Here is a 23,850-nt window from a genome sequence, read left to right as displayed (position 1 = left end):
CGAAAGCCGTCGGTCGTCTCCGAAGTTGCGGTGCGACTCGAGGCGGCGCGTTTTAGTCCAAAATTCTCTCGAGCTTTGTCGTCGTCGGCGGCGCTTGTGAATACAGAGTCTTTATTGTCAAAGAGGTAGAGAGAATACAGGTGTTTCACTGTACAGGAAGGGAAAAAAACACGACAGACACACACACACACACACTCCTCTTGAGAAAACGAATAAAGCAGGAACGAAAAAAGAAACGAGAGAAACAAACATACAGTCTTTGGATTTTCTCTATTGGCCTCTCATTCTCGCTCCTCAGCCGTCGAGTCGGGAAACAGCAAACGCGGATTGGATATTTGATCTTCTAGTGTGCTTCAAACAACAATAATGCAATCATCCGTCACGCACGCACACGCAGTGGAAAAAGACAAGCCCTGATGCTAATAGTAATCATACAAATTAAATCACACCCTGCATGCACCAAAAAAAAAAAAAAAAAAAAGCCAAGAAGGGGAAAAAGTCAAACAAGCACAGCCGAGCGGGGAGTGCGAGATCATTCGTTCGGTCTTTGTCGCGCCTCAATCTTTTTGTCCGGCAGGGGGCGAGTGTTCATTTTTGTTGTTTTTTTTTTTTTGGGGGGGGGGGGGTGAATCAGTCCGAGTTGTCCGACTGGTCGCTGTGGGGGGAGGTGCCCAGCGGGGGCGAGCTTCGAGCCTGCCAGCTCCCGTTGGCCTGGGGAGGAGGCAAACATCTTAGCAGGTTTGCCCATTTCGACACACACGCACTTTTAATATACTTGTTCTTGCTTCATTCACCTTTGCTTTTGTTGGGGTTTTTTTTTACCCAAGAAAAAAAATTATATCTGTATAAATTATTTTGTAATATTGAATTCATTCAACTTACATTTGACATTTTATGCATTTATTCCAATTTTTTATTTATCAGAATATTTTTTTGTGTTTATATAGAAACTCCATTTGTATACACGTTTATATAAACTGCTCAAAAAAATAAAGGGAACACTAAAATAACGAGATCTCAATGAATGAAATATTCCAGTTGAAAATCTTGCATCAGGGAATGCGTTGGGAACAAAATCAAAATGATCCCACGGATGTCTGGATTTGGAATCGTAGACAAAATCAAAATGGAAAATCACATCACAGGCGGCTCCAAATTCCCCGCGACAAGTGGAGATGAGGCTCAGTGGAGGGCGTGGCCTCCACGTGCCTGTACGACCTCCCTCCGCGCTCCTGACGTTCTCCTGAGGGATCTGGATTAAAGCATCGGCCGGCTCCCGGACAGTCCGCGCCGCGAGGCGGCGTCGAGACATGACGTCCCAGATGTGCTCGACTGGGTTCAGGTCTGGGGAACGCGCAGGCCGGTCCGCAGCGTCGATGCCTTCATCAAGCCGCGTGAGGCCTCGCATTGTCACGCATCAGAAGGGACCCGGCGCCGGCATATGGTGTCGCCACGGGTCTGAGGATCTCATCCCGCCGCCGCACACGGAGGGCTGTACGGCACGCTGAAGAAATGCTTCTTCAGCCTCCGTCGCGTGCTCAGTGTGAACCCGCTCTCCTCAAAAGGCCCAGCAGAGGATGTAGTTCCCGCGGCTTCAGAGGAAGCACGGCCTGCCACGGGAGCTGTTGAGGCGCTCGTCGAATCGGTTCTGTGTTCATCCATCGCTGTCTGGTTTGGCGCTGCCACAAAATAGGACAAAGTCCCACTGCGACGGCTGGAAAAATTGTGGGTACCCCCCTAGCCAACCTTGAGGACTTGCACGCTGGCAGAACTCAAGATGCAAGCGCGTGCCTCTCAGCACCTCTTCCAGCTCCTTCCCTCAGGTAGGCGCTATCCAACAATGCAAACTAAAACCAGCTTCGTCCCTCTTGCCGTTCAATTGCTAGAGGCTAGGTGGTCCCTTTATTTTTTGGAGCAGTTTATTTTTGTTCTTGATGGAACAGGGGGCGTGTAGATGCTTGTGGTCGTGCTGAGGTACCTGCACCCCCATTTGGTAGGCGGCCTCTCCGTTGACCGGCGGCACCCCGAGGAACAGGTCGGCGGAGAACGAGCCCGACCCTGCACGCATGACAACACGGCTCTCAGACTGCTTTTAGGTTACACAGTAACTGGACGGATGACAGTGACATAGCAACACAGAGGCTGAAATCTGATTGGACTCCCCAAAATTGAACATACTCGTACAAATAGACTGTCGGGAATAAACGGATCCAGTTTCATGGAACAAATATTCCGGTTTAGGTTGTAAATGTAGCCGAGTGCTACATGCGATAGTGTTTACAAGCACCCGCCACTGTGGAGCAATATCACGCAAACGTGTAGGCGTGAGGACGACGGAAGCGGGGTACCCGTGGAGTTGGGGGTGTGCGGCGAGTCGTCGCCCTGTCGCGCCCCCAAAGCGTTCTTCATGGCGTACAGGTTGGCCTCCTCCTGGAACTTGCCAATGTTTTTCTTGTAGCGGATCCTCTTGTTGCCGAACCAGTTGGAGACCTGCGAGGCGGAAGGAACAAAGCGCAGCTCACAGCCAGCCCGACCGACGCTGACCGGGTTTACAAAGTTTGTCACGAGTCCAACTAAAGTCACATTTGTCTTGCAGGACACCAACATCACAGGCAGAAAGTGCTTTTTGGGGGGGGAGGGGCTTCCGTTAGGTTCGGAGTCAAATTGTTGAACACTGAAAGTCTAGGGAATATTTTTGGAATAAAAAAAACACTGGATAAAACTGGACGTGTAAGTTTTTAATATTGTTTTTATTTCTTTACAAATTTGCAAATATGCCTACATGAAATGTTAAATGGTTTTGAGGTTGTTTTTTGGAATTTTTGTATATTTTTAAGAATTTTGGAATTTGCAAATACTCATACATAATGTATTTTCCACTATTAAAAACAAATCCCGTTCTAGTGATTAGTAGTGACGTTAGGAGATGTGCAGAGTCTTCGAGGCGCGTGTCAAGTCATGGAGGGGGCGTTTCCGCAAAGCGCGTATCGAGGCTTGCTTCATTTAGGGGCGGACCCGGAAGCGATGACGTCCGGAGTCTCGCTGCCCGGCTGTACCACGTGACCGATTCGGGAAGCGCTTCAGGGTTTTCCGCGAGGTTTGACAGCAATCTAAGCCCCCCCCCCCTCATGCAGGCTCCATTCAAACTGTGGGTGTTTTTTTTTTTTTTTTTATAAACAGAGTGGCGGTCAGCTCAGTTTGGATAAAGACTGTAGTTGGTATAGGCTAGTTTGGAGAGTGTTGACAGCAGTTTGGACGTAGCTCGGCGCTAACCCGTCCCCTAGCGGTTGGCGCACTCGACTCTCGACCCCGGGGGTACGGCGGTCGCCCGAGTTCGAAGCCCAAGCAGGACCGCGGCGCATAAGGAAATATCATTGAGGCTTATCAGCTACCTTTGTTTATCAAAAACTGCATATTCACCGTTTCTTATTTTAATTCATGGGGAAAGTATTTATTGTGTTCACAGAAAGCAAGGTCAAATAAAACCTCACCGGGAGAGGAGAAATTACTGTACCACAATTGAAAAATCTTGCCCCTGAAGGAATCACTTAACACAAAAATGATGATAAACTGTTATTTCTAAATAAGCACTTTCAAAATCCTCAGCCCTCTTAAGCCCCGTGCCATTTCCCCAAAGTGACTGAAAAACATTATACAACCCGCCATACCCGTGATGAAGAACATGTTAAGCACACAGAATACCTTCAAAAATAAGATCTTTTACACATTGTTTTGTAATACATAGTCATTCACGAGGGGCAAAAATGCAACGCAGCACATACTGTATGTGGTCGAGATCCAGCTGCCTGTGATTATGCACATGGCCAGCAGGGGGTTTCGTGTGCAAGGGACCATTACTCCAACCAATGGCTGAAGTGTTACAATGCTTCATGAAGCTTCATCGTGCCATCGCCAGTGATTAGGGAGTAGGGAGTAAGTCACTTAGTTATTTAGTTGGACTCCGTTGACTATGTTAGCCGTTATTCGATTAAAAATCAACTATACATTCCACTATATGAGAAAAATCCCTTCATAGTGATTCTGGAGTAGGGAGTGACGAATGAATGATTTGGAACGCAGTCGCTGCATTCCGAATCATTCCCTCCTTCTCTACTCCCAAATCATGACAAATGGTTTTTCTGACGACAGAAGCTATCTAGCTATCTAGCTCCGCTTGATCAAAATCTTTTAGCAGTGATTGTGGCTATGTTGTACCTGAGAGACGGTGATCCCGCACTGTTTGGCGAGTTCTTCTTTGGCTTCTTCGCTGGGGTACGGGTTGGAGAGGTGCGAGTAGAAGTATTCGTTGAGCACCTCGGTGGCCTGCTTGCTGAAGTTGCGCCTCTTGCGCCTGACGGGAGCCAAAACCGCAACGTTTGCCAACGTGTCCATTACATTGCGGGAGAGCGAGCGAGCTCACCTTGCGTCCAGGAAGCGTGACCTTAGGATCATGACGGCCTCGCAGGTGCTCTGCTTGAGTTGCGTCTGGATGGAGCTGAACTTGCGGTGGATGATGCCCACCATGCGCTCGATCTCGCGCGGTGTAACGGGACGTGTGCGTGATTGCTCCCGCAGCAAGTTCATCACGTGGGTGGTGAACTCTGTGCACGCCTGCCAGGGACCACAAATATTCAGGCGCATTATGCACGTCCCCTCACAAAACAAACACACAAACTACAAACGCCATGGCCACGAGGGATGCGCGCACTAGCTAACGGTTAGCCAGTTAACAGCCAGCTGCTAACGGCCAACTCTACTTTCATTGGCTGACGCCCACGTCACTCACCGGGGCTAGGCACTGCATTTTAAAGCCGTACAAACACACACTCAGTCACAGATAATACAGAGTAGAACATGACTACGGTGACTCCAAGTGAACAATAATAATGGCTGCCACCTGGCACACATTTTGCTGTTTCATCATGAAATTTCTATTTTGATCCAGTTCATTGGTAGAATAAAAATTCTTAAAAAAAAATGCTAATGCTCTGTTTGTACAGTATATGTTGCTGCTTCATGTGTAATAAAGTAGCTGTTGTATTAATGGCACCGGTTAGCACCCAAGGATGACATGAGTAGCCCACGGGCCCGTTCGAAGAGTAACTCGCCAGTGACGGGACGGACATTGTGATTTCCTCGGAATGTGATTCTTTTAAAATCTCAACGATTGCCAAGCTTCATAGAAATAAAGTGTTGCATATTGATACATTTCCTACCTCGTAAAATAATTGTGGGTAATTATTGGGAGAAATCATTATCAAGATCAGTGGCGCCACATATATGATTATTCATAACAAAGCAAATTTGAGCAAATGAGCTATTTCAGATGTATCACACTGGTAGCCCTTCGCATTCATCAGAAGCCAAGAAGTAGCTCTCAGTTTCAAGTTCAAACATCAAAAACAATTCTATTTTAAAATTCACAAAAAGATTAAATGTCTTCTATCTGAAACATTTTTTTTTTTTTTTTTTTTGCAAACACCCCTAAATATATTTGCCATTTTTTATTTTAAAAAAATATATAAAAAGGAAATAGAACTTCTTGAAAACACCCACACATGGCACATTAAAAATATTTGTAAGCACTCAAATTGACCCATTTTAAAGATGAAACAAGTATATATATTTTTTTAATGTAAAGAAAATTGACCCAAAGTTACAAAACCTAGAGAAAAGATTTAAAATGTAGGGGGGTTGAAAAAAATGACAATGTTTTCTCTTGAATATATATATATCCATCCATCCATTTTTCTCCGCTTATCCGAGGTCGGGTCGCGGGGGGCAGTAGCTTTAGCAGGGACGCCCAGACTTCCGTCTCCCCAGCCACTTCCTCCAGTTCTTCCAAGGGGATCCCGAGGTGTTTCCAGGCCAGCCGAAGGACGTAGTCTCTCCGGCGTGTCCCGGGTCGTCCCCTGGGTCTCCTCCCGATGGGACGTGCCCGGGAGGCGTCCGAATCAGACGCCACCTCATCTGGCTCCTCTCGATGTGAAGGAGCAGCGGCTCTACTCTGAGATCCTCCCGGATGACCGAGCTTCTCAGCTGTTCTCTAAGGGAGAGCCCGGACACCCTGCGGAGGAAACTCATTTCGGCCGCTCGTATCCGGGATCTCGTTCTTTCGGTCACGACCCGCAGCTCGTGACCATAGGTGAGGGTAGGAATGTAGATCGACCGCTAAATCGAGAGCTTCGCCTTTCGGCTTAGCTCCTTCTTTACCACAATGGATCGATACAAAATCCGCATCACTGGAGACGCCGCACCGATCCGCCTGTCAATCTCCCGTTCCATTCTTCCCTCACTCGTGAACAAGACCCCAAGATACTTGAACTCCTCCACTCGGGGCAGGATCTCATCCCCGACCCGGAGAGGGCATGCCACCCTTTTCCGACCGAGGACCAGGGTCTTAGATTTGGAGGTGCCGATTGTCATCCCGGCCTATTCACACTCGGCTGCGAACCGCTCCAGTCAGAGTTGGAGATCACGGCTTGATGAAGCCAACAGAACCACATCATCGGCAAAAAAACAGAGCTGCAATTCTGAGGCCACCCAACCGGACCCCCTCTGCGCCTTGAAATTCTGTCCATAAAAGTTATGGACAGAATCTGTGACAAAGGGAAGCCTTGGCGGAGTCCAACCCTCACCAGGAACGAGTCCGACTTACTGCCGGATATGCGGACCAAACTCTGACTCCGGTCGTACAGGGAAAGAACAGCCCGTATCAGGGGGTTCGGTACCCCGTACACCCGAAGCACCCCCCACAGGACTCCCCGAGGGACAGGGTCGAACGCCTTCTCAGAATCCACAAAACACATGTAGACTGGTTGGGCGAACTCCCACGCACCCTCGAGGACCCTGCCGAGGGTGTAGAGCTGGTCCACTGTTCCATGGCCAGGACGAAAACCACACTGCTCCTCCTGAAGCTGAGATTCGACTTCTTGACGGACCCTCCTCTCCAGGAACCCTGAATAGACCTTATCCAGCCTCCGGTCCCCCTTCTTAAAAAGGGGGACCACCACCCCAGTCTGCCAATCCAGAGGCACTGTCCCCGATGTCCACCCGATGTTGCAGAGGTGTGTCAACCGGGACGGCCCCACAACATCCAGAGCCTTGAGGAACTCCGGGTGAATCTCATCCACCCCTGGGGCCCTGCCACCAAGGAGCTTTTGAACCACCTCGGTGACCTCGACCCCAGTGATAGGAGAGCCCGCCTCAGAGAACCCAGACTCTGCCCCCTCATGGGAAGGCGTGTCGGTGGAATGGAGGAGGTCTTCGAAGTATTCTCCCCACCGGCTCACGATATATATATATATATATATATTCATATGCTATTTGCTATTTAGTGATTTTCTGCCCCATGTAGCGCACATACCTGCTCGTATTTCTCCAGCTCGGTGTGGTAGATGCCGCGTATCTGGCTCAGCTTGCTCTTGTAGTCCGAGTGCTCCAGGGAGCTGTCGGGCGACATGCCGCCCGAGCTGGTGGCCGCCGACACGGCCGCCGCCGCCCCGCCGCCCTTCTCGGGCCCAGCCACGCCCTCGGCCAGCAGCATGTTGTCCAGACGCACCAGCTGGGGGTCCTGGGGCTCCTCTTCCTGGTTGTTCCTCATGGACAGGCCTGTCCACAAACCACTCGTATGGATCCTCAACTGGCATTATTTTCCGTTCGGATACACCGAACCCCCGTTTATCGCGGGATACGGTACGTTCCAGATCGTTGGGAATCATTCACTCATTCCGAACTACCTAATCATTATTCCGGAATTTGTATACAGTACACCAACAGCATACAGCTGAGTCAAATGAAAACCACTTGTCGTCGACTGTTTTTCAAGACGCATTGTGGGATACATTGAGAGCACTATATAGGCGATAACCTGTGCTCACTACACATTCCAACAGCACTACAGAATGGCCGACTCACTATATATAGTGGATGCGAGTGATTCCCAACATAGCCGGAAAGAACGAGTGGCGGCCGTCTCGTGTTTGCATTACGCTCCAAGTCTGTTTATCCAGCTGTTGCCTATTTTTAAAGCTTGCGGCAGATACAGGAAGTAGTGGAGCTTTTTGGCCAGTGACGGGAGAGCACCACAAACACACACAAGCAACAACAGCGTGGTGTGTCTACCTGTTTTTTCTTTAATCTCGCAGAGCACGCTGAACAAGGCGGGCTTCATTCTGTGACAGTTGAGTGCGTGTTTCCTGTAAACGCAACGGCAAAGACACAAGTCAGTTAGCATTAGCAGCAGGCTAACACAACACAGTAAGTGATGTGGTCAATTTTATTGACAGAGCACTTTTCAAAGAAAGCACTCCAAGTGCTAATGCTTTTTTTTAATAATCAAATATTCTGTCAATTACTTTATTAATTGATGAATCGGATAAAATCCATCCCTTTATTAAGGAACAGGACATTATTTCAAATTGACAGTGCATTACTGGACAAACACAAATGAACGATTATTGTATTACTGCTTTAGTCCGTAATATCCGTCCGAAAATCGACAAAAACAGTGTTGATTGTTTTCCAAAGTAAAAGCACAGGTTTGCAAATGTCTTATTTTGATTACGCACAATGAGTCTGCTTTCATTAAGGACGACAGAAATCTGAGAAGATTAACTGCCGACAGGGTGAAATACAAGGATTTGGACAATTTTAGGTTAGGAATAATCAGTGATGAAAATCGTCGTCGGTGAATTTTGACCCCTCGGCTAGTCGTCGATGAATTTTGACCCCTGGACTAGCCACATCGGCCTATTGGAGTTGCTCGGGTTGTTTTGGACGGATCGATGTCGTTGCTGTCAGTGCCCAGTTGTCGGGACGTCGCTCGCTTGTTTTCTGACGAATGGACGTGCTGACTATCGAAGAAAACGCAATATAAGTTGGGCAGCGTTTGAAGCGGGCGAAGTAAGAACTCGTTCTTATTTATACATTTGGTACGCCAACAACTCGGGCACTGACAGCCAGTGCTGAGTGGGCGAATTTGGCTAGCAAGCTAAGCGCTAGCGAAGTCACTGGATTTTCACAAAATACGAAATAAGTACGGCAGCATTCGCAGCAGGTTAACGCAACACGGCCGCGAACAGGACGCCGCAATTGGGCTGTTTGCTTCGCCAGTGAGGGGCTCACTTCGCCGCCGACATAGCAAACAACTTGTTAGCATTAGCAGCGAGCTAAGTGCTAACATCACGGACACTGACAGCAGCCGAGCGGGACGTCGTCGGTACGCCAACACGCTAAATACGACAGCCCAGACGCTTCATTAAATGACTTATTTCGATGAATTGTCTCACATTTAAAAGATGTAAAGTCAATAAAATGATGTTTAATGTAGCTGGGCAGCCTCCGTTCGTGTTTGTAGCTTTCGGCTGTAAGCTTAGCCTCACCGGCTAACAACGGCTAAAAGAGCCACCAAACTAATTAAGCAACAAATGGAATAATTATTCAGTTTATTGTAACATATTCGCGTTTAAATGGTTTACTCTGCATGGTTACAAGCGCGCTGTGAGCATGTGGCTATAGGCTGCAAACACTAAATGTTAGTTGGAAAAACTTTGCCACTTAAGACTGTTTATAAAAACAACAACAACAACAACAAAACAGCGCAGATAAAGTTTGCAAAATTCAAATGGAATCCGACTGACTTAGCCTGCGCCTCGTCCAGACTTTGGTCGGTGATGGTCATAATCTGCTGCAGGATGTCGCCGATGTCCCGGCGGGCTTCGTGTCCGTTCTCGGCGCCGTTCTCCAGCAGGCCCGCCGGCTCGTCGGAGCGCTGCGGCGGTGGGGCTCGGTGCGCCATCCCGGGGTGGCCGCTCATGGCGAGGCCCCGGCCGTTCGAGGCCCCGTTGGCCGTCAGAGGCTGCGGCGGCTGCTGCTGCTGCAACATCTCGTCGAGCGACGCGCAGTGGCGACGGCGACGACTGCTGCTGCTGCCCGACTGAGAGTGAGGCGAGCGCACCCGCGCCTCCACCGCCGACACCAGCAGGGGGGGGGGGGGGGGGGGCGGGGGGGAGAGCGAGAGCGAGACAGAGCGAGAGAGAGAGAGCGAGAGAAGCAAGCAGCGCCACCTAACCACCAGCCAACACGCACCGTGGCCGGGAGGGAGGGAGGCCCCCTAGCGGCGGATAAGAGGATCTACGCGACGTGCAACACAGTCCCGCTCAGTCACAATAGTTTATTTACTTCTGCAAATGTACGCATTACAAAATATGATTACATTACGGTAGATAACCTTTTAGTCCCACAATGGGGAAATTTGCATTGTTCCAGTAGCAAATTCTAGCAATAGTGGATACAGCACAAAGAAAAAAGAAAGCGTGCTTAAACTTAATTTCCTCGTCTACATTAACACTACAAGCATCAACACTGGACAAAATGTATTTCGTTAACCCTCAAATTAGTGAACAACAGTGGGTGTGGAACAGTGGGCGACAGGTTATCACATCTGCCTCACAGTTCTGAGGACTGGGGTTCCATCCCGACCCCGCCTGTGTGGAGTTTGCATGTTCTCCCTGTGCCTGCGTGGGTTTTCTCCGGGCACTCCGGTTTCCTCCCACATCCCAAAAACACGCGTGGTAGGTTCATTGAAGACTCTATATTGCCCGTTGGGGTGAATGTGTGTGTGAATGGTTGGTTGTTTGTATGTGCCCTGCGATTGGCTGGCAACCAGTTCAGGGTGTACCCCGCCTCCTGCCCGATGGTAGCTGGGATGGGCTCCGACATGCCCGCGACCCGCGTGAGGAGAAGCGGCTCAGAAAATGGATGGATGCCAATTATCAGAATCGGCTTCGGGCTGAAAAACTCCATTTGGGTCGGCCCCTAACATCCATCTGCTCGTATCTCCAACCTCCATCCATCACTGTGCTGCCATCTTAAATACTTCTTGTAGTGAACACACAACTCCTCTTAACTGGTCGACTTCTCCTTTTTTAAAAATAAGCTGCGATTCAACAGGAAGCGAGGCCAAACCGCAGAAGCATCTTGCGCGCCTGTTTCAACACGTCTCTGAAACGGGGGCACGGGGGGGCGGGGGGGGGGGGGGTTGTTTGTCGCTTCTGCTTTTGTTCGACTGCTTCTCTGCCCCTCCGCCTCCAACAGGGGGCGGGCACGGGGGCGGGTTGCGTGCAGCCGAAACAGGAAGACGGCGAAGAGAGAGCAGAAAGAGAGAGTGTGAAGAAAGTCCCACACTGGGAAACGCCAGCAATTTGTTGTTGTTGTTTTTGTGAGCTCCGTCAAGGTTCCGACGAGATGTAAACTTGGTCCACCGTGGTGACTGCAAGATGTTCTAGAAGAGGTCACACAAGGCAAGAAGGTAAGATTTGATTGACTCACACGAGCCTCTCTCGGTCAACAACAAGGCGGGAATGTCAAAAGTTGCATTTTGCTGGCAACAAATGTGAGGCGACAAGCTCCGACCTGCTGCCGTGGCCCGCTTTGGGTTTTGCAAGAGAGATAGGCGAGCCTGCGAGGCTCATCTATGCCACGCCGGCTGGGAATTCCTCTTTATGATGTGGCCATTGAAGACTTGCACTGTTGAGAGGACTTTTTATGGGGCACTCTGTTCGCTGTATGATGGCGTTGTTTAAGGCAGAGATGACACATAAGCCAAATGGGAAAACTCACAGAGCACTACACTATACCGTCATTTGTGCTGTCGGGGAACATCGCCACACAGAAGAGAAAGGACAGGGAGAGGCGGCAGGAAACGGCAAAAAACGCCTCTGTTGCCATCTTGCGGGCATCTATAGGCAATTATTTGGAGGGGCGTTCATTATTTTGCACCATGTTGCTTGGTCTCAACACTGTACGACAAAATATTTGATTGAAACCTCAAATCAAATCCAAATTTGACCTGCGCGATGCCACAACCGAGTCACATTTGTGCCACAACTTTTGTACTTTGGCACAGTCAAATTCACAGTGCCGTTTCCCTAGCAACTTAGGGCACTGCCCCGCACTGACGACAGAGGACACGGTGAGCTCGTCGCAAATAAATGGAAATAAAATTTCCCCCCCCCCCCCATCGCAAAACATATAGCAGCTTGTTGCTCAGCAGAATTGATAGCGCTCCATCATTTGTGCCCCGAGTTCGATTATCCAACTCAACTTGATTTCTAGAAAACTTTGAAACAACCACAGCTGTACATTATATCAAGATAACACGTAAAAACAAACATAGCTCAAATCAAAACAAAACATTAATAGCGATGGTAAAAACAATACAAACACTAAAACAGTGCAGTCTCACGCTGAGTTGAAAGCCAAAGAATCAAATTGGGTTATAACATGAATTAAAATGGATTTGTTTAAAAATAATGATCATGAATCATTTGTTTAATTTCTATAAAAAAATAATTTGATTTAAAAAAAAAAAAGCCCTAAAGAGAAGTGATAGAGAGAGTCTGCACAAAAAAATAAACACACTTGTTGCTAGGCAGAATCCACGGGGCACCATCATTTCTGCCCCCAAGCCCAGTTTAGTGCCAAAAACGAACAAACAAAAAAAAAAACCTCTTTTGAGGAAGATCCTATTTGTAAATGTTCAAACTTTTTCAAGTCACTGCTCTCCATATAATGTAAAAACAGCAACGTCTGGAGGTGCACCCCGACCCTCCTTGACTCTCCTTCGTCTCCCGCTCGGCTCCAGATCGATGGCGTGCGCCGAGCCGAACGTGGTCGACATGTCTGAAGGTGCGGCCCGCACGGAGCGAGAAGGCGGGGCCCAGACGCAGGCCGCCGAAAAAGTCACAAATGCTGAAAAGAGCTTCAAACCCCACCCGGTGGACCAAGACGAGCGCCCAGAGGGGGAAAGTCCGGATGTGGCGTGTGACTTGTTCCAGATCCGCGTGGATCACGCGGAGGTTAGTGTCATCGCAATACGTACGGTAATCATCGGGACGCCGTCGCTGGCAAGTGACCGAGCAGGAAGAAAAATCACGTGGCATTCATTTGGAAGTATGCACTTAGAAATGTAATTATTGTTGAAAAAAAGACTCACAATCATGGTTGTAAAACTGCTTATGTAGCGTAGAGGGGCAACAATTAATGGTCAGCTCATCAATTATTAAAAAAAAAAAAAACAATAATCTGCAATGCAGCGAATCCACAATAGGTGAACCGTGATAGAGTGCGGGAACGCTGTATATTCAGAATCAAATGTCACTTGACGTGAAAGAGTTGTATCAGTACTTATACTTTTAGCCTTTGTTTTGTACTTGTGAGTATTTTTGCCATGTCAAGCCTCTTACCCTCTCAACGTGCCCGCCAGGCGGGCCTCCTGACGCCGGACTTCCCGGAGTCGCTGTACGAGTTGCTGTGCACGCTGCAGGAGGGCCGACGTCTCAACGACCAGCGCTGCTCCTTCACGCTGGAGGGCGGCGGCGCGACGACGACGAGGAGGAGATGCCACTCCGAGCCCAACGCCGCCAAGCCGACGCACAGAGGTGGCACGCACAGGGGGCGACACTAGGTTTTATGGATAGGATTTGAGCAAATGTAGCGCATCGGCACAACATTTCACATGCAGCTAACGAAGACTGAGAAATTGCTTTTGAACGCTTCTGGACAGATTTTTGAAAAAAAATAAAAATAAAAAATAAAATACTGGGTAAAAGTTCAAAGTCAGTTAGTCAGTAAGTGTTATTTCAGTCTCAGTCTAAGGTACACAAACACAGGAAGTGCTCTATGTTTCCAGCATTAACCACAAATACATTTACACATTGTTACAGTGTATGCGAAACTGTATGCAAAAAAAACAAAAAAAGTCACTGTGTTGTCACAAAGTCAGCCACGCTCATCATTTTCACATTACAAAAATGACAGCGAATCATTTCCCTTGGAGGAGTTCAAAAATGTCACGGAAATCAAATTAACAGCTGCAATTGCATCAACGACTGCCATCTGTTTTTAAGGATGGCAAATTGGGTCTATCACTCTGTTGCGACTCAGATGCTGAAATGTAAAAACAGTCAAGTTAAAAAACTGCTCCAGGACTGATTAAGTGGTGACAAAAGGCTTCTTTATACTCGCGCGGACGGCGACCGCGGTGACGTCACTGCGGCTGCCCCACGCGCAGTTTGCCTTTATACTCGAGGGCAACGCATGCGCGCAGTGTGGAAAATCTACTGCAGTTCACCTCCAAGCCGGGGGTGTCGCTACGACTGGTATTGGATAGGACACCACAGGGCGGAGTTTCGTCTACATTTTTGGGCCACTTCCGGTAGCCGTTTTTTACTTTCTTTTCCGTAACAAGGAACAAAGCGACAACAATGGCGACCGTGGAACCGTGTCTGCTAGAACAAATGGACCTAGATGACCAGATGATACGTTTAATGATGCTGCAAAATCGATCGAGAAGGCGGCGGCTTAGATGGTTTGGAGAACCGAGGGGCACGCTGAGTACGTCGTCACAGCATGTGACTAAAACGGACCAATCACGAGAGATGATCTCCGCGGCGTTCGACGCGCAGCAACAATTTTTGCCTCAAGTGACGAAGAGGGGCCGCGCGGGGCGATGCGTCGGTCACGTGATGCAATGTGGGCGTTGTCGGCCGTGCGAGCGCGGGAGTATAAATGAGGCCTTAACTTCTGATTTCTTTTTTTAATCAAAGCATGAATGTCAAATAGACAAAAATATAAAATAGGAATGGACAAATTAAGATATTAACCAACAATATCACTAACTAAAATGATAATTCAATTTTTAGAAAATAAATTCTGCTACAGAAAATGGTCTTAAATGAGCTTTTATTTCTCACTCATGAAGCAGCAAAATGGGCTCACCAGGCACAGATGACAAAGCCGATCTTTTCTGTAGCTTTCCAGTTTTCCAGCTCAAGAAAATGTCACTTGAAAAACTTTGTAGAGACGACGTGTGCGGTCATGTGACTGCCTGGCTCCCTTTGATAGGTCAACGGTCACTAGTCGTTCCATTAGATTGGTGAAACGCAGTCATGTGACACACTGCTCCGTGTCTAAAACTAAAACAAAATTCACGGAAGCATTAGTAGCTTAATAAAAGTAGCTCAAAGTGAAATTAGTGTTGTACAGTACTTGTGTGTACTAGTAGTAATTCATTCACTACTAGTACTACTACTACTGCTGCATAGTTGCGGTTTAGTACATTTTCAAATAGTTTCTGGTTTGTTTCCAATTTTGTTTCTTTTGTTGCGGAGAATGCTTTGTGGCAGTTCATCCCTGCTTATTCAAGAATGTTTTTGCTTTAAAAAACTGTCGTCGTCGCTGTGTTAATTGTCGTCTCCCGTGGCAGTGATCTTCTCGTCCATGACGTCGCTTCAGCGAGAGGAATTTTTCGAGCTGGTGGCGAAGGCGCAGGCTCGTCGCCTGGACGAGCAGCGGGCGCAGCTGCAAAGGTCGCCGCGAGGCAAGCAGAAAGGTCGGAGCTTCCGAGGAAGTCTCAAGCAGCTCTCGTTGACCAGGAGAGTCCCCAAGGCGCCTGCCAAAGAGGAGCTCTACAACATGATCCTCACCACGCAGGTACTGTCGTCGTTATGGGACGTAGTGTGAAGAATTGATATCATTTACAGTATTTTACCATTTTTTTAAATGTTTTTTTTACAGGACAGGTATCTATGCAAATTTCCATTACCCCATCTATGGCATTTCTAATAATATATTACAATGAAGCTAGTGGACTTTTGTTCGATGATATGGTTTGGTTGAACATTTTGGTGTTTACAATTTCGAATTCTTTTTTTTTTTTTTGCGTTACGAGCCAGTTTTGGACTCAACTTCAGCTCGGAGTGGCAAACAAAGAGCTTGAAGCAAGCGCACTGTGCCTCTTATTTGGAGAACTGTGCGAGTGGGGGTCTTCCTGTCATTTCCTCAAAGGGATACAGAAAATACTCTCCCATTTTTGTGACAGTGACAGAGTGAGACTCGGCGCTTAAGGAATACTTGAAAAAGTGTCCTTGATTAAGTTGAAACGTGTTGAAAGTGCGTGTGAGTCGTTAAACTATAAACCATGTTTTTTTAATATGGGTGTGTGTGTGTGTGAATATGAGCGGCTTCAACGTAGAGCAACAGCTAGCGAATATTGATTATTCCATTGATTAATCGGATACGCATTTATTTTGCGTTACGTTCTTGCCCGATCTTTTTTTCCCCGAAGACTTAGTTGGTATCGTTTAATGATTAAACCAAACCAAATCATCAACAATTGCGCAACATCACACAAGAGGGTCAGTTACAGGTTATTCATACTACGGCGGCCAATCATTATGTGACAACGGATTGAACATGTAACAAGATATTCCGATATTTCTGTAATGGATTCAACAGACGTGAATTTGTTTGCGTGTTCCCCTTGCCGTTCTCCCGGCAAGGCTCAAGGCAGGCTGGAGGATCAGCGCAGCAGGCCTCCCGGCCCCATGGATGACGACGACTTCTTCTCGCTGCTGCTGAGGGTCCAGGGGGGGCGCATGGACGAGCAGAGGACTGAACTGCCTCGCATGCTGCAAACATGAGGAGAACCAAAAAAAAAAAAAGCTTGAATGTGAATGATCGTTTTGCTTTCTTCCCAAGTTGCGCAGGTCACTGAATGTCGGTGGGGGGGGGGGGGGGGGGGGGGGGGGTTGTCTGGTGCCCTCCCGACTCCGAGGATTGTTCGCTGCCTAAAAATTCATTAAAGAAAAAGTGCACCCCAGCCGCTTGCTTGATTTAGAGATATAAAGTCACCCCTCGACATATCGCGGCTCACTTTTTGCAGTGTTGTGGCTATCTAACTTATAGCGCACATTTTTCACGACTGTATATCGCAGTCATTTTGCCATAAATACAAACGTCACTGCAGCCTCATTGTTGACATTTTTGCAGATTTATTAAAAAAGAACAACTGAAATATCACAAGCAGCACGGTGGACGACCGGTTAGAGCGTCCGCCTCACAGTTCTGTGGTCCGGGGTTCGATCCCCGGCCCCGCCTGTGTGGAGCTTGCATGTCCCCCCCCCCCCCCCGTGCCTGCGTGGGTTTTCTTCGGGCACTCCGGTTTCCTCCCACATCCCCAAAACATGCATGCTAGGTTAACTGAAGACTCTAAATTGCCCGTAGGTGTGAATGTGACTGCGAATGGTTGTTTATACTGTATGTGCCCTGCGATTGGCTGGCGACCAGTTCAGGGTGTACCCCGAACTCCATGCAGGTTTTCGCGTGTCTCGCACTGACGAGAGGCTTCCGTCGGACTGGTGGAGGGCTGCAGTGATGGTTGACTTTCTAGAACTTTCTTCCATCTCCCGACTGCATCTCTGAAGCCACAGTGATCTTTGGGTTCTTCTTTACCTCACTCACCAAGAGTCTTCTCCCCCGATCGCTCCGTTTGGTCGGACGGCCAGCTCTCGGAAGGGTTCTGATCGTCCCAAACGTCTTCCATTTCAGGATAATGGAGGCCACTGTGCTCTTAGGAACCTGAAGTGCAGCAGAATTGTTTTTTTTGTAACCTTGGCCTCTTCAGGCAGTGCCTTTGACCTCATGATTGTCATTTGCTCGGACATGCACTGTGAGCTGAAAGGCCTTCTATAGACAGGGGGCGTGGCTTTCCTAATCAAGTCCGATCTGTGTCATCAAACACAGCTGCACTCCAATGAAGGTGGAGAACCATCTCAAGGATGAGCAGAAGAAATGGACAAATATATCAGTGTCACAGCAAAGGCTCTGAATACTTATGGCTGTGTGATATTTCACTTTTTCTTTTTTAATAAATCTGCAGAATTTTCAGCAATTGTTTTTTTTCTATCAATATGGGGTGCTGTGTGAACATTCATGAGGAAAGAAATGAACTTCAATGATTATAATAAATGGCTTTCCGGATCCTCGGGGACCACATGGCACTTCCTGCCAACCTTTGACGTTCTTTTGGATTTTTTGTCTTTTTAGTGCAGTCAGCTGACAAGAGGAGGAAGTCCTGGGCCATCTGTTGGTCACTTCCTCAAATCAAAATGTCAACAAGCACATTCATGTTGTTGAGTGACAGCGACACGGCAGATAAAACAGTCACTCTACCAGCTCATCTGTCATTTCCTTGAAATCGGGCGTTAATATGCAATAAATCGTCAAAGGGGGCGAGTGTAAATACAGTTTCAACAAGAAAGAGGAACATGAGTGGGATCAAAAGTGGCAAGCAACCACATAGAAACGAAAAAAGAGGAAGCATCGCATGGCCTTAAAGGTCTCATGCAGTTCAATGATTTTATTTGCGCAGTAACATGAAAAGTTCTGGTTAAAAAAACAAAAGACAACATTATTGAGCTCATTTTTGGGCTTTTACTCCTTGGTAGGCAACTGACACAAAAAGGAAAACTTGCGCTGTTGAGTGAGCAGTCTCGCTTCCACTTGTTGACCGGGACTGCCGCCGCTGTGTGGGACAAGTCGAAGTTAACCAGCCGGCGTGCGGCCTTTGGAACAATTTCGTTTTCCTACACGCACACACACAAACCAAAATCAAAATAACAGCTGTGTCATGGTTAAGATATAATACAAAACAAATAAATAAGCAGACCCTCGCCAAGTCCAGGTGAAAATTATATAGCATTGCTAATCTTATGAGGAAATGTCCACGTTCATAAGTGTCTTCTTCTTCTTCTCCTTTGTGCTTGTCCCTTTAGGGGCCGCCACAGCGCGCCATCCTTTCCCACGTAAGCCTGTAAGTCTCCTGCGTCCTCCTCTCCAACACCGACTGCCCTCATGTCTTCCCTCACGACATCCATCAACCTTCTCTTTGCTCTTCCTCTCGCTCTCTTGCCCGGCAGCTCCATCCTCATCATCATCCTTCTACCAATATACTCACTCTCTCTCCCCGGGACGTGTCCAAACCACCGGAGTCTGCTCTCTCTAACTTTTGTCTCCAAAACATCGAACCTCGGCTCCGAGAGCGAACCTCGACATCTTCATTTCCGCCACCTTCCTGTTGTCTCTTCAGTGCCACTGTCTCTCATGTGTCCATCACGGCTGGCCTCACCACTGTTTTATGAACTTTGCCCTTCATCCTAGCAGAGACTCTTCTGTCACACCTGCTTGGACCCGTTTCTTCACTTCCTGACCACACTCACCGTTGCTCTGGACGGTTGACCCCAAGTATTTCAAGTCCTCCACCCTTGCTATCTCTTCTCCCTGTAGCCTCACTCTTCCCCCTCCACCCCTCTCATTCATGCACGTATATTCTGTATATTCACCACTGCAAACAGGAAGGGGCTCAGGGCTGATCCCTGATGCACTCCCACCACCATCTTAAATTCGTCTGTCACACCTACAAGCACACCTCACCGCTGTTCTGCTGCCCTCGTACATGTCCTGTATTCTTCTAACATACTTGTTTGCCACTCCAGATGTCCGCATGCAGTACCACAGTTCCTCTCCGGGTACTCTGTCATAGGCTTTCTCTAGATCTACAAAGACACAACGTAGCTCCTTCTGACCTTCTCTGTATTTTTCCATCAACATCCTCAAGGCAAATAACGCATCTGTGGTACATGAAACCATACTGTTGCTCGCAAATACTCACTTCTGTCCCGAGTCTAGCCTCCACTACTCTTTGCCATAACTTCATTGTGTGGCTCATCAACTTTATTCCTCTATAGTTCCCACAGCTCTGCACATCACCCTTGTTCTTAAAAATGGGCACCAGCACACTTTTCCTCCATTCTTCAGGCATCTTCTCACGCACTAGAATTCTATTGAACAAGCTGGTCAAAAACTCCACAGCCACCTCTCCTAGATGCTTCCATACCTCCACAGGAATGTCATCAGGACCAACTGCCTTTCCAGTTTTCATCCTCTTTAATGCCTTCCTAACTTCCCCCTTACTAATCATTGCCACTTCCTGGTCCTCCACACTCTTCTACTCTCATTTCCCTCATGCATCAACTCTTCGAAGTATTCTTTCCATCTAGCTAGCACACTACTGGCACCAGTCAACACATTTCCATCTCTATCCTTAATCACCCTGACCTGCTGCACATCCTTCCCACCTCTCTCCGGCCAGCTTGTATAGATCCTTTTCTCCTTCTTTAGTGTCCAACCTGCCATACATGTCATCATATGCCTCTTGTTTGGCCTTTGCCCCCTCTACCTTTGCCCTGTGTCGCATCTCAATGAATTCTTTTCGCCTCTCCTCGGTCCTCTCGGTGTCCCACTTCTTCTTAGCTAACCTTTTTCCTTGTATGATTTGCTGTACTGTGAGGTTCCACCACCAAGTCTCCCACGTTCATAAATGTAAATTATAAAAATAATCCTCACTACTTAAGTTATTTTTAATTCAACTAGATTTTATTTTAGATCGCTTAAATTAATCACAAAAAATAGATGCTTTGATGAATATTCACCCAAAGTTTTTAAACAATAATTCTCGTGGAAATCCAGTCAGCCACGCCCTTTTTTTTCCTTTGTATCTTGATATTGCCGTCATAACTCATGTTATTTCCCAATCAAGCTGCACTGACAGCTAATATAAAAAAAAAAAAAAGACGCTTCCACTTCCACATTCTCTAGCATTTAAAAACTGAAATGGAAAAAAAAGTAATGTTATTTTTCTTAACTCAAACAACCACAGTGGTGCAAAACATGCAATATCATCAGAGATTAATCAAGTGGGTTAAGGTTGGAAAGAGACTACAAATACAACCACTCACCACTCGCCGGGTGGCAGTAGCGAGCAGTCACCTGTATTTCAAGATGAGTACAAGAAGAAGAAGAAGAAGAAGAAGGTTGTTTTTATTTTATTTTTTTTCAACTTTGCCTCGCTGTTTTTTTTTTTTTAAATAACGTTTTATTTAGGAACACGAAACATACAAGTTCAATTCGCAGAAGGTGAACTAGAAATACAGGAAGCAGCAGAAAATCAGACGAAGGTGAAGAACGCTTCACTTCCGCATTCCTTGGTGTGGTCATGTCCCGAATAAAAAAAAAAAAAACGCAAAAGATGCGCGATTTCCAAGCAGGCAGCTGATGATGATGATGACGAAGCCGTCCACCGACCACGAAGAGCAACGACGCCGACATTTCGAGGCAAGTTTGTGTCATGAAGTGCAGAAAAGTGTTCATGGTCGCAGGCGGGCGGGCTGGATGGAGCGAACCATTTTGCAGGTAACAGAGGGGGATGTCGTAGGCTTCTGGTTCGAAGAGTAAAGTAGTGTGTATGGTTCTGTACACTTTTTGGGAAAGTAAAAGGCTTGAAAATATAAACGCTAATATGCCCTAAATTGGGCTTTGCGACTTGTGCGTACTTGACTTTGGTGTATGTTCTTGTGTTTGTGTAGTGACGTGAATATTGATGAACTGTTTGCCTTTTTTCGTTGCTTCCTGCTACGTCGTCGAGGTGGGCGTGGCTCGCCTTGGCCGGGTAGCGCGCGCAAATGCGGCGTTGCGTTGTGCGATGACGAGTGCAGAATGTTTGCATGAAAATGTTTCCTTACTTTTCCACGAGGGGTGCAAAAAATGAAGGTCGCGTCACCGGCACGCACCCGACGGGACCAAAGTCCTGTGAAAATAATGCCACGCGGGGTCAGAGAGTTTCTTTGTTACCGCAATTTTACATGCAGCAAATACAAGTTGTGAGATTTGAAATCAATTGAAATCTTGTCACGATTTCCATTTTGTGCACACGTACAGTCTGCAAAAAAGGATTCCACCGCTTTGTTCATTTTACTGCAGGCACCACGTCGCGCCTGGTACGCTCATGAGGATTTTGCACATTTGAAAAAAGGTTGATCGGCGATTACAGAATCAAATCTTTTTTTTTTTTTTTAAAGAAAATATATATTATATATATGATTTGACCGATTACTAATTCACTTGCTGGTTATTCTTTTAAGTTCGATTTAAAGTTGAGTTTTCAAATCAATGCAAATAATCATGTTTATTGATTGTGATTTCAATACGGGTCCAAATTGCTGATGATTTTGCAAAGCCCTCGGCCATTGTCACAAACGGAAATGTTACAAAAGCTTGCTGTGTGCAAACATTCAAAAGTCCCGCTTCCGTCCTACAACCTTTCAGAGTCTCGCGTGTTGCTTTCCAGATGTTTTACTTGTTGCTGCTGCTGATGTCCTGCTTGCCGCACGGGGGCGCCACATCCCCAATAAGTTGCTACAACGACCAGGGAGAGGCCACCGACTGGTAATTCCAATTCATCCAAACCATGTTGTTGTTGTTGTTAGCAATGTGCGCAAAAAAATAAATACAAATAAATAATAACAATTCCAAAAAAACACGCTTGTGACGGCCCCATGTTCAAGCATCACGTTCTTTTTTTTTTTTTTTTTTTTTTCCCGCCCTAATGAATGAGGTTTTACGTATACAAGCTGCCGAAGGAGCACGGCAACGTTTCGGGTTTGACGTACTTGCTGATGGAGGCGGGCGGCGCCGGCTGGGCGCCCGGCAAGGGGACCGTCAACGACACGGCGGGCGCCCTGGGCAGCACGCTCGGACAACTCTACTCGCAGGAAAAGGTACTTTCTTTCCCTACATTGATTTTCAAATTCCTCTCGATACACTTGTACAAACCCTAAATTCCCTTTTAACAACAACAATAACATTGAAATTGCAACATAAATACATTACATTTAATTAAGTAGAGTCTAATTATCGGGCGATACCGATCAGACAGTTGAGACGTCTTAAAAATGATATTTGAAACACACGGGGAGGCAATGCAGTGATCTTAACAATTGTGAGTGAGACGTTCGATGCTGAGCTGCGCTGCGTTTGCTCACCCACTCGATTGTCTGTGGGAACCCGCATCATCGCATCCCATAATCGCCTTTGCATTTGATGATGATGATGATTATTTTTATGACGCGCAAGTTTTGAACAGAAGTCCAAGAAAAGGTGTCACAAGCGTTCACGGGCCACGTAGAACGACACGGAGGACCGGGCCTGGCCCGCGGGCCTCGTGTCGGACACCCGCAATGCCGGCGACTTCCGAGTGCCGCTCAAAATGCGCCAAGTTCTTTTTGTCGTCGTCGGACAGAGCACGGAAGTGGCGTACGTCCTTTACAACGATCAGGATCGACCGAAATGGCGTCGCGGCAAAGGAGGACACACGAAAGGTGAGCGACGCCAAAATGAAATGAGACTTTTGAAAAGCTGTGTTCCCCCCGTTGCTATGACGATGACGAGGACGCGTTGGTGGCCTTTTGTTGAGGTGCGGTGCTGCTGGACAAGCGTCAGGGTTTCTGGCTGCTGCACAGCACGCCCGTCTTCCCCCCGATGCGCCGGGCGGGAGGCTACAGCTACCCCGACAGCGGCGTCACCTACGGACAGAACTTCCTGTGCGTCACCTTCCCGCTGGAGCGCTTCCACGCCATCGGTAAAGGCGACCCCCCCTCCAAAAAAAAATAAATGTGTGCGCCAAAGCGCCTTTTCTAACGCCACCCTTGTGCAGGCGAGCAGCTGCAGATCAACCAACCCAACGTGTACGACTGCGACGTCCCGCCGTCCTTCGCGGCGGCCGCGCCGGCTCTGGCCGCCGTCTGCGATAAAGGCGGCGCGCGTGTCCCGGCCGCCAATCGCAGCGTCGCGCTGATGTCCAAAGGCGGCGCCCGCTTCGTCAGCTTCGCCAAGGGGGCCGCGTTCGACGACGGTAGGCCGCGAGCTCCTTTTCACCGCATTTCGGAAACCCGATTTCACTGAGCGACATCGAGTTCGGTAGCCGTGTCCGTGATGAGCAGACCCACCGAAAAGCACCAAGGGGGTCGGCCATTTTGGTTTGAAGCAGCCACTTTGGGCCTGTTTTCCCGCCTGTCCAAGGATAGCAAGGAAGTAGTGTTTGGTTTTTGGGAAAATTCAGCCCCTGAAGCCAGTTTGACTTAGCGACTTGAACAGTGGCAAGACCCAGAAAAA

At 47.8% G+C, this 23,850-nt stretch overlaps 3 protein-coding genes and 1 long non-coding RNA gene across 6 annotated transcripts in view; 2 read left to right on the top strand and 2 right to left on the bottom strand.

Annotated features, from left to right (window-relative positions):
- Positions 1–94: 94 nt before the first annotated feature.
- On the bottom strand, positions 95–9,993 carry pbx2 (pre-B-cell leukemia homeobox 2). Its single transcript, XM_061777338.1, has 8 exons — positions 9,642–9,993; positions 8,125–8,198; positions 7,367–7,611; positions 4,421–4,611; positions 4,216–4,351; positions 2,349–2,490; positions 1,979–2,058; positions 95–711 (listed from the first exon to the last, which is right to left on the bottom strand). Exons 1-8 carry the CDS (start codon positions 9,884–9,886, stop codon positions 631–633), a joined length of 1,194 nt encoding a protein of 397 aa, XP_061633322.1. The 5' UTR covers positions 9,887–9,993; the 3' UTR covers positions 95–630.
- A 1,052-nt stretch (positions 9,994–11,045) lies between these two features.
- LOC133479851 (G-protein-signaling modulator 1) lies at positions 11,046–17,730 on the top strand. Of its 2 annotated transcripts, none has more exons than XM_061777344.1 (5): positions 11,046–11,311; positions 12,586–12,860; positions 13,268–13,442; positions 15,269–15,495; positions 16,344–17,730. In XM_061777344.1, exons 2-5 carry the CDS (start codon positions 12,651–12,653, stop codon positions 16,482–16,484), a joined length of 753 nt encoding a protein of 250 aa, XP_061633328.1. In that variant the 5' UTR covers positions 11,046–11,311; positions 12,586–12,650; the 3' UTR covers positions 16,485–17,730. The 2 variants fall into 2 exon arrangements, with proteins under 2 accessions (XP_061633328.1, XP_061633327.1); XM_061777343.1 differs by having other exon boundaries at positions 11,048–11,311; positions 12,647–12,860.
- A 557-nt stretch (positions 17,731–18,287) lies between these two features.
- On the bottom strand, positions 18,288–20,904 carry LOC133479857 (uncharacterized). The gene is made up of 3 exons (XR_009789088.1): positions 20,800–20,904; positions 20,640–20,670; positions 18,288–18,428 (listed from the first exon to the last, which is right to left on the bottom strand). It is a non-coding gene; the product is annotated as an uncharacterized LOC133479857 (long non-coding RNA).
- Positions 20,816–23,850, top strand: part of dnase2 (deoxyribonuclease II, lysosomal) — a 4,880-nt gene continuing 1,845 nt past the window's right edge. Inside the window, exons 1-6 of one of the 2 annotated variants that reach the window (XM_061777337.1) lie at positions 20,816–21,015; positions 22,028–22,125; positions 22,295–22,457; positions 22,979–23,057; positions 23,153–23,317; positions 23,393–23,590. In XM_061777337.1, coding sequence (XP_061633321.1) covers positions 20,956–21,015; positions 22,028–22,125; positions 22,295–22,457; positions 22,979–23,057; positions 23,153–23,317; positions 23,393–23,590 — 763 coding nt within the window. In that variant the 5' untranslated portion in view covers positions 20,816–20,955. Of the gene's footprint in view, positions 21,094–22,027; positions 22,126–22,294; positions 22,458–22,978; positions 23,058–23,152; positions 23,318–23,392; positions 23,591–23,850 lie in introns of both variants that reach the window. The other variant, XM_061777336.1, reaches the window with a different exon arrangement.

This window comes from Phyllopteryx taeniolatus, chromosome 6 (assembly GCF_024500385.1).
Source record: "Phyllopteryx taeniolatus isolate TA_2022b chromosome 6, UOR_Ptae_1.2, whole genome shotgun sequence".
NCBI lineage: Eukaryota > Metazoa > Chordata > Actinopteri > Syngnathiformes > Syngnathidae > Phyllopteryx > Phyllopteryx taeniolatus.
Note: the sequence above shows the minus strand (reverse complement) of the source record. Positions and strands in the feature narration are given on the sequence as shown.

What these genes read in the sequence shown, in the direction of transcription:
- pbx2 (XM_061777338.1), bottom strand. Translation starts at nt 9,886, where the DNA reads ATGTTGCAGCAGCAGCAGCCGCCGCAGCCTCTGACGGCCAACGGGGCC. An exon ending in GCGGGATCACCGTCTCTCAG is followed by an intron (nt 2,491 to 4,215) that starts GTACAACATAGC and finishes TCCGCCTCGCAG; the next exon opens with GTCTCCAACTGGTTCGGCAA. An exon ending in GCACACCCCCAACTCCACGG is followed by an intron (nt 2,059 to 2,348) that starts GTACCCCGCTTC and finishes TCATGCGTGCAG; the next exon opens with GGTCGGGCTCGTTCTCCGCC.
- LOC133479851 (XM_061777344.1), top strand. Translation starts at nt 12,651, where the DNA reads ATGGCGTGCGCCGAGCCGAACGTGGTCGACATGTCTGAAGGTGCGGCC. An exon ending in TCCGCGTGGATCACGCGGAG is followed by an intron (nt 12,861 to 13,267) that starts GTTAGTGTCATC and finishes CGTGCCCGCCAG; the next exon opens with GCGGGCCTCCTGACGCCGGA. An exon ending in CGCCAAGCCGACGCACAGAG is followed by an intron (nt 13,443 to 15,268) that starts GTGGCACGCACA and finishes CTCCCGTGGCAG; the next exon opens with TGATCTTCTCGTCCATGACG.